The sequence below is a fragment of the Athene cunicularia genome (assembly GCF_003259725.1).
Source record: "Athene cunicularia isolate RWA chromosome 3 unlocalized genomic scaffold, athCun1 chr3_part1, whole genome shotgun sequence".
NCBI lineage: Eukaryota > Metazoa > Chordata > Aves > Strigiformes > Strigidae > Athene > Athene cunicularia.
The window spans coordinates 37616946-37626867 of NW_020799097.1; the positions used below are offsets into that span (position 1 = coordinate 37616946).

Here is a 9922-nt window from a genome sequence, read left to right on the forward strand (position 1 = left end):
GGGGGGGATTATGGCATTTTCTCAAAAGGAAGTGCTTGACTCTCAGTCAAAGGCATTTTCTTTGGATGAATTCTGAGAAAGCAATTGCTGAGTGTTTCCTGCCAAGCTTGTGATGAAGCATTTCCCAAGGGTGAATCTCCAATGATCATAAGGCAGAACTTGGCATAATCCTCTCTTGAAATGAATCACATGGCAAAAATAAAACAGTTCTATCCAGGCATGAAAAACAGAACAATGGGCATTTTGCAATTATATTTATTATTACTTCTTGTAAAGTTCCTTGCACCAAATGCTGATATAAAACCAACAGAAACAGACTGCTGCCACAGCAAGGGAGAGCATGTCCTCCGAAGCTCCTCAAAGTCAGATATCAGACTTTGAAAAAGCTAAATCCTGACAAAAAACACCATAGTACAGCATCATTAACAACAACAACAACAACAACAACAACAAAAAGATAATGCAATCTTAATTCAGGTTAAACTTTCAGAAATGACATACAAAACCACCCAAATCCCTTTCTCATGAACAGCTGTATGGACCAAGGAGGTTGCTCCAGGCAACACCAGACTTTGCTTTCATTATCAGTGTTGTTTTTAACTTACTTTGGTTACACAGAGGATTTTATAAGCCAAGGGTTAGAATCACTGCTTTAAGTTGTAAAATATACTTCTAAAGCCAGAATATATACATGTGGCTATATAAAGCTTGGTCATTATGAGTGAGTAGTCAATAATTTCCTGCCTACAGTTCCTATATCCACTCTGTGGTCCCAAGTGGTTTTTTTAAGAATGTAGTAAAAGTATTGATGAATACTGTCCACATATTTACACTTTCTTTAATCTGTGTTTTCTACAAAAGTATTGCACTGGGAAGAAATTCCGTCCCTTTACCAAAACAATGGGCTTTAATAGTGTGCACCTCTCCCAACAGTTTTCTAGATGTACTGCTTGTTACAGACCTGTGCTTTCTGCCCTCTGTCTAGTTTCCTTGAAGGCTTTCCTTTTGTTCTCTTATTTTTTCTGCTGTTGCCTGAAAACTTCACATAAAATTTATTGATTCTACTTCTTACTTAAAACTTGCAAATACACTTTGCTTATGGTGCTACTTCATAAATAAACACACAGCTGCTAAGCCAACAGTTAGACACCCTCCCTTTCTTGCAGTTCACAGGCTATTCTTTTCTGAAGATGCCAGTTCTTCCCATTGTAGTTTCTTGTGCCTTTTGTAGTGTTGGGTGGGTGAAAGTAAAATATTTTATAAAAACTTCCTTCTTTCTAGATAGACAATACATTTTAAACTGTGCTTGCCCCACCTGCAGATGAAAGTTGGAATAACTCGTCTCTGACCCAGCTTTACTGTAACTAACATCACCTCTCAGCACTACCCACCACTGTCTTCACTCTCTTATATCTTACATATTGCCTGAGATACAATCACAATTCTGCCACGGTGGATGTTGGCCTAATGACTGATTATTCATCAGCCTTGTACAATTAGTTCCAATGCCTGGACTCACACTGAAAAAATAAATCTTCATTCCTATGTATTGCTCTTTACAGCAACAAAAAGGTGGCATTGCTCAGCAATGTTTTTTCAAGTGTTACATACAGGGGGAAAAAAAGACAGAGATTACCTTAAGCTGCAGACTAATGCTGTCCAGTTTCATTACATTACCCTTTCTTTACCCTCACAGCCTAGAGCATCAAGATTGTGAATTCTTGCCCAACAAAAGCAGTTGCTCCAGCCAGTAGGAATTTCCTAAATAGACCCCTCCTAACTTTGAGCTATACAGAAAATAGAACATTTTCACTATATTTTAAGCTTTTGACATTTATATGTGGTGTGTTGGGTTTGTGTACGATGAAGTTTTGGTAGCAGGGGAGGGGGCCACAGAGATGGCTCCTGTGAGAAGCTTCTAGAAGGTTCCCCGGCTCCAAGTTGGACCTGCCTCTGGCCAAGGCCGAGCCAATTAACGACAGTGGCTGTGACTCTGTGATATTTAAGAAGGAGAACCTGAAAGGAGGAGAGGTTGTGGGGGAAATACCTCTGCAAACACCAAGGTCAGTGACAGAAAGGAGGAGAAGTGGGAGAGGTACGCCAGAGCAGAGATTCCCCTGCAGCCCGTGGTGAGAGGGCAGGCTGTGCCCCTGAAGGTCACCGGTGGGGCAGATGCCCACCTGCAGCCCATGCAGGACCCCACGCCAGAGCAGATGGACGCGCCCAGAGAAGGCTGGGACTCTGAGGGGAGCCCACCCTAGAGCAGTCTGTTGCTGGGAGTACTGCAGCTCGTGGCAGGGACCCATGCTGGAGCAGTTTGTGAAGAGCTGCTGGCCATGCGAAGGACTCACACTGAAGAAATTCATGGAGGACTGTCTCCCATGAGAGGGACCCCATGCTGGAGCAGGGGAAAAGAGTGAGTCCTCCTCCCCTTGAGGACGATGAAGCAGCAGAGTCAACGGGTGATGAACCACAACCCTATCTCCCACCCCCTGCGCCACTCAGGAGGAAGAAGTAGAGAAATCAGGAACAAAGCTGAGCCTGGGAAGAAGGGAGGGGTGGTGTGAAGTTTTTTTTTTAAGATTTGTTTGTATTTCTTACTGTCCAACTCTGACTGATTGGTAAATTAAGTGGTGGTGGTCGTTTTCAAATTAAATTGATGTTCTGTCTCTTCCCCAATTGAGTCTGCCCCCATGACCATAATTGGTGAGTCATCCCTCCCCATCCTTGTCTCAATCAGCGAACCTTTTATTTTTTCCTCCCCAGCCCTCAGGGGGAAGGAGTGAGGGAGCAGCTTTGTTGTGCTCTGTTGTCCTCTGGGCTTAAACCACGACAGGCAGGAAGCCATATTCTGGATCACTAGAACTGGAAAAATGTAACACTAATAAAAACATGGCTTTACAGAAAAAAACAACAAAAAAGAAATGAAGTTTAATGGATGCTGACTAACTTGAGGCTGCTAAATACAGTGATAAAAGCTAGCTAACAGGGGAACTTTCTCCCCAGTCTCGCTGCTAATAACAACTGAGTTTCTACTTTAAGATAGACAGCTAGGCTACCTTCACAGTCAGAGAGCAACAAACAATTCTTAGGTTGGGACCTTTAAGAGAAACTTTCTCCTTCTGACAGTGTCCAATATAGTCAGGCTGAATGGCCTTCTGGAGATCTCTGTCTCCAAACAGAGGAAGCCTAGGTAATTAACTTATATTTAAAAAGCTAGAAGTTAGGCACCAGTCTAAAAGAGTCCTGCCATGACAACGTAATTCTTAGTTGTGCTTCCATGCTAAGGTAAGTATCTGACTGTAAAGCTCCTTATAAGACTGAACTAAGAAGAATAATCTCCAATATCCAAGAACCCAGTAATATCATCCTATCTACTAAAAATTCTGAAAACTGGAAGTAAATGGACTTTAGACTTTTAAACATATAAGCCTTCTATTTCATCAAAGAAAGAAGAAAGACCCAGCTGAATTTCTTTAACAGCTGACTTCCTTATTTACTTAATAAAAAATCTTGGACAGCCCAGCTTGACAGTTAATTGCCATGCTATCTATGTAGAAGTATAATTAGATTTCCCCATCAGATTTTAAATAGAATACTTATGTAGGACAAATTCATAATGTTTGGACTCATGAAAAGCTTTATTGCTTAAGAGTCAATTTGTAAAATTTATTTTTCACAACATTCAGCCTTCTATTGGGTTTCTGTGCCAAGGTTTTGATAGCAGGGGGCTACAGTCATGGCTTCTGTGAGAAGCTGCTGGAAGCTTCCCCTATGTTCGACAAAGCCAATGCCAGCCAGCTTCAAGACAGGCCTGCCACTCACCAAGACTGAGCCCATCAGCAACAATAGCACCTCTGTGATAACATATTTAAGAAGAGGAAAAAAACCTTGCACAAATGCAACCAGAGAACGAGAATATGTGAGAAGAACAACCCTGCAGACACCAAGGTCAGTGAAGGAGAGGGAGGAAGTGCTCCAGGTGCTGGATCAGGCTGTGCCCCTGGAGGAGCAGAGATCCATCTCCAGCCCATGGAGGACCCCACGCTGGAGCAAGTGGATGCTCAAAGGAGGCTGTGACCCTGTGGGAGGCCCACACTGGAAGAGGCTTCTGGCAGGACCTGTGGACCCATGGAGAGAGAGGAGCCCACAGTGGAGCAGGCTTGCTGGCAGGACTTATGACCCCATGGAGTACCACACTGGAACAGTCTGCTCCTAGAGGACTACACCCCACAGGAGGGACCCACGCTGGAGCAGTTTGTGAAGATCTGCAGCCCATGGGAAAGGACTTATGCTGCAGAAGTTTGTGGAGGACTGTTGCCCATGGGAGAAACCCCACACTGGAGCAGGGAAAGAGTGTGAGGAGTCCTCCCCTTGAGGAGGAAGGAGCAGCAGGAGACAATGTATGATGAACTGACTGCACCCCCATTCCTGGTCCCTGCACTGCTCAGAGGGAGGAGGTAGAGAAGCTGGGAGTGAATTTGACCCCGGGAAGAAGAGGGAGAGGGGGGAAGTGGTTTTAAGATTGAGGTTTATTTCTCATTATGCTACTCTGACTTGATTAGCAATTAAATTTCTCCAAGTCAAGTCTGTTTTGCCTGTGATGGTAACTGGGGAGTGATCTCTTCCTGCCTTTATCTCGACCCATGAGCCTTTCACCTTATCTTCTCCCCTGTCCAGCTCAGCAGGGGGAATGATAGAGCAGCTTTGGTGGGCACTTGGTGTTCTGCCAATTATCAGGCCTAGCATAAAGGACACAGCCAGCATAAAGATGAACCAATAACCAAATTGTATTTGATACAAAAGAGTCAGTACATGGGTGAGAACTGGGGGTACAAACAAGTCAGATTATACATAATTGACATCAATCCCACTGACCCCAACAATGACACCACACAACCAACAATGGGGGGAATAAATGGTGAAATACAGTCTCCCATAGAAGGGATGGGAGACAACTGAGTCAACAAGGCAAATACATAAAACCAGGGAAGCCACATACTGAATCTCTACACAGCCCGCATTTACAAGAGACAGACCTGACTGGAGCCCAGTTCCAGGGAGGCAGGAGGCCCTTCCCCAAGAGGAAACTCTGCAAAGTGCATCCACCTCACAGACAGACACTGCCCCTGCCTGCAAGTGGTCCCAGCTTTTATCCCTAAGTAGGACACCTGACCTTTGCTTACTTAATGCAGGACACCTGGGGCTCATTTACCCAATGGCTCTCCCTGCAAGGCCGGCCCCACCCTGGAGGGAAGCCTAAAAGCAAACTCACCCCCCCTTTGTGAAGGGCTGTGGGAATCACCCATATACCAACCTTAATTTGGGGCTTGGGGTTGAAACCCCAGCATTTCACCTGGCATCCAGCCAGTCAACCCACCATAAGCCTTTAAGAGTTTCTTCATGACAGAAGTAAAGTCTTAAAGAATTATTTTATACATGAGCTACACTTAACCTAATTGGAAGGTGAGAAAGAAAAAAGAAAGTATCCCAAATCATTTGCAGCTCTTAAATCATAGGAAAAAAAATAATCTAATCACTTCCTCTAATATGGGTAATGTGAGGTTAATGGAGAAGAACCAGTGAGCACAACGCTAAACTCTGAAAAGCTATCAGCTGCATGAAAGGAAACAGACTAAGCCAGAGGATTTTGTATAGAGTCCATTTTCTCACATCAAGGTAGGCTCACTTACATTTAAAACATTCCGAACATTTCTTAATCTAGTCTTTAAAATGATGGCTTCCTATGCAGTCTCTAACAGTAAAAAATAAGCTTTAGAATAGGTTTGATTTTTTTTTTCATTTTAAACTAAATTCCTCTTGCTTCAACTGAAGACTACTGCCACCTTCTTTGCAGCAACTTCTTACACATTGGAAGAGTCTCACATCTTCTCCACAGCCTTATCTAAATTAAATCCAATTTATTTCCATTTCTTCTCAAAGGTATAATTTTCTAGATCTCAAGTTTTTCTTATTACAGACCCTTCCCTAGTAATTCACAATTTAGTAAGTTCCTCCTCACACAGTTCTTTAACTTTCCTTCAATCCCACCACCTGTGCTGCCATTGCCATACTCTCCCTGGAGAGACCAACACACAAATTCTGTAGCTAAAAGTACTACGTTACTGTCTTCCTTTTGGAAGTGCTGGAACAGGTGTTGGATACACTGGCAGCTCCCCTCTTTTGTCTTAAAATTTTTTTAGTGATAATATTCAAAGGGTTCAGAGGTTCCCTGCAAGGAGAAATGCCAAGCAAAGAGCCATGAACATGTTGTCTTTTTTCTGTCTCAAAAATTCTGACTGTATCATATTATAGGATGCAGAACCAGAAGACGAGAACTCTATACATGTGAATTTAGTGCACTGAAATTCAGGAAAACACCCACTCGGAGATGAAAATATAAAACTGCAATGTTTTGAAAGAAAATGTTACTGACTAGAAATTAGAAGTTTCGTTACTCTACAAATGTGTCAAAATAAGAGTTATTACTAGACTTTCTGATGAGGCATTTCAGAAGAGAAAGATAGGCAATCCTCACTCACATTCAAGTCAGCCATATATCCATATGTATGTCAAGAAAGTAAAAGGAGTTTACAGAATATACCACATTCATATTACTATTTTGAGTAATAGGAGAGACACAGATCATAAAAGGCTACAAGTGCATCTCTAACAATTCTTATAAATCCAGATGAAGCTGTCAAAATTGTTCATCAGAAGAGCCAGAAAATGCAGCAGCTTTTTATTAAAATTCTCATTCACTCTGCAGACTTTGTAAGGAACAGAGAGGAAGGCCAAGTCACATAGCTAAGAAACAATTCCTCTGTTTCCAAAATTCAGCATCCTTGAACTATGTGGAGGTTGGCTTTGTTAACAGATAGAAGGGAGCTGTGGTCAACCCCCCCATTCTGAGCAGCCATTCTGTAACTACGGCATGATGACAGAAGGGAATTCGTAAGAGACTGAGCGGAACTAAAGAGGATCCCTGAAATGTAGAGGAAGAAAGAAGTCTAGACTTCTTTCAGTTTTAATCCCTTCAACATAGCAAAGATGTCAACTACTGAGTATTTTTTAAATCAGTGAAAACTATGAACATTTGCAATATTTTCAGGCCAAAATGTTACAGCTTTTGTTTGTACAGCAAAACCAGAAGCTATTATGATGAGTGCAAAGAGATTCTGTATGACCAAAAAGCACAGCTCTCAAAGCAGAAACATGAGGAAGTCTAGCTACAAAAGGAAATGTCTCACTCAAAGCATAGCAGACAAGCAGGAAAAGAATCCAGATTTCCCAGCTTTCAGGGCAATGAACCAAACTTTCTCTGTAAAGTACTTCTACTCTCCAGCCAGACTGAAATCAAGAAGCAAATGAATAAAAACAGTAAAAAACTGTTTCAGGTGATCTTGCTTTTTAGTTACCCGTAGTGCTTCAAAAATGTTTTCATCTATCAATTTAAAAATAAATGCCTTTTAGCTGTCTCTCTAAGTACACAAAATAACACAAATATCAATCACTATGGCATTTATTGCTATAAATACAAGACACTGCAGTACTCACCGGTCTTTTACTATGATGTCACCACAGGATTGACAGTAAAAGACATAATTCTTCTGGGGTTTCAGGTTTTCCGACAAAGTAACCCCCAAATCTATAGATAAAGAAGACATATTAATCTTCAAAACTGTAAAATTTTCAGTCACCTGTACAGAAATGTCCTGCCAAATATCTCAAATCAAAAAAGATAAGCACCTAACAAACAAAGCAAATGCTGATATTTAAAACCTTGAGTTACCTATAGAAGCCAAGTACTTAGATTTTAAAAAAATTTGCCATCTCCACCTCATACCCCATATTGCTGAGTAGGAATTATATATGTGAATAATTATTTTAAAGGTGCAAATCCTCTCCACAGGGAGAGCTGAAATATTAATAGCATTAGATAGAGATTGTATAAACTATAATACAGTGCCACTCTTTTGTAATGATATTTCTGCTAATCAGTGTTTCTGCAATATGAGGTTACATCCTAATATGTAACACAAAATAGTTGGAGGGATGGGGGGAGGTAAGAGGGGGCACTAGTTTTAAATTTTCAGGCAGGTAAGATACCAGCCACTGTGGCACCACTCGAGGAATAGATAGTGAGCAATACCCTCTGCAGGCCAGCAAAGAAAAAGCAGTCTCACAAAAGCCATCTCAGACAACTTTTCCAAATTAGAAAAGAAGCTATAAAAGCTTCCACAAATTATCAAATAGCATTAGGTGGAAGAGAACTAAAACTGTAAGCTTAGCTCTGTGTATGAATATGTTTTGTATTGCCCACTTTCTCATACTCAAGACTCAAAGTGTATTCTCAGCAGTGGCATTCAGTATTTAAGATTTAGGTTGCAACCACAAATGAAAAGTACTTTAAAGGATTCCAGAATTTCAAATAAGATACAACTAGTTTTGCACACTAATATAAAACATTAAAGGCTAACTAAGGTTATCCACTATATATGTCGATTACCATCTGGTTCACATATCCATTTTTCACTGGTACAACTTTCAAAGTTAAATTTTCAAAACTTCATCTTTGATCTTTTGAAGCATACCTCATTAATAAGACGCACTAAATAATTTTTATATAATTGAATTGTCAAAGCATATAATTACAACGTCAGCATAACATAAAATCAAGAGTATTCTAACACATTTCTGGTACTGAAGCCATTATTGCACATCATGTACTTTACCGGTCATTTCTACTTTAAAACCGCAGAATAACAGGACTGTGTTATTTAATGTATCTTTCTGTGCCACACCCTGTTAAATGAATCTAAATACACTGATCTTGGATGCTAGAATAAAGCAGAGCACCAGCTATACTACCATGCTTTCTAACTGTGCAATCACAACCTAGACCTGAATTATCATGATGGAAATAAAGAAGGTAACTTTACAGGTGTTACCTGCAACACCAGCCTCTGCAAACTGACGCTGTGAGAACAAGCCCCAACACAGAATCACAACCCTTTATAACTAAGTGGTCAGTGATAACCTTAGCATGATAGCCTGGACAAATCATATTACCACATTTTCAGCTGCCAAACATGAAATAGGAGGGAAAGAAAACAATTTTGATGTAATATGGCAAAGCATGGGGGAGGAACTGAGAGCAGTTGTCAAACTCCTACACAAAACACTTCCTCAGCAACCACATTTCCCTTTCACTACACCACTCTGCACTTTGGATTTTTTAAACTGACAATTTTATTAAATCTCATCAGTTCTTGCTTAAGTCTTCAGTTCAGAGCTAAAGAGAGCCTTTTATAGCATATACACAGAATACACACAATCATCTAGGTTGGAAAGGACCCTGGAGATCACCTAGTCCAACTGTTCGCCTAGCAGTTCCCACCTACAGCATATCCTTAAGCTCTAAATCGACCCGACTCTTGAACACCTCCAGGGATGGGGACTCCACCACCTCCCTGGGCAGCCCATTCCAACACCTAACAACCCCTTCTGGAAAGAAATGCTTCCTAATATCTAGTCTGAACTTTCCCTGGCCCAACTTGAGGCCATTCCCTCTTGTCCTGTCGCTTTCTACTAGGCTAACAATGCAAACCACGAACTCCAGCTGGCTGAGGGTTTTGTGCTGGGTTTTTTTTGTGCTGCGGAAAGTACCCTTTAAAGTCCCTGTCCGCAAGTCACTTAAACCCGTAAGGTTTCAGGGCAGCCTGAGCGAAGCAGCCCGGTTTTCGAGCAAAGGGCCGCCCCGGCTTACCGGCGCGCGGCGGCGGCGGGCGGCGCAGGCGCATGCGCAGGTGCAGGCCCTCTCCGGGGAGGCGGCGCAGGCCGCGGCAGGAGGACGGGGCCAGCCTGACCCCTGCCGGCAGCGCCGCCGCCTCGCAGCTCCCGCCGCTTCTCGCTTCCAGGC

At 42.1% G+C, this 9922-nt stretch overlaps 1 protein-coding gene across 2 annotated transcripts in view; it reads right to left on the reverse strand.

Moving 5' to 3' along the window:
• UBE3D (ubiquitin protein ligase E3D) overlaps positions 1–9916 on the reverse strand; it is a 93203-nt gene extending 83287 nt beyond the window's left edge. For both annotated transcript variants that reach the window (XR_003398073.1, XM_026845808.1), the window contains exons 1-2: positions 9770–9916; positions 7558–7648 (exon numbers count right to left, since the gene is read on the reverse strand). Coding sequence is in view for 1 of the 2 variants with exons in the window: in XM_026845808.1 (XP_026701609.1) it covers positions 7558–7648; positions 9770–9803 (125 nt within the window). In the remaining variant the exon portion in view is untranslated. The remainder of the gene's footprint in view (positions 1–7557; positions 7649–9769) is intronic.
• Positions 9917–9922: the final 6 nt, after the last annotated feature.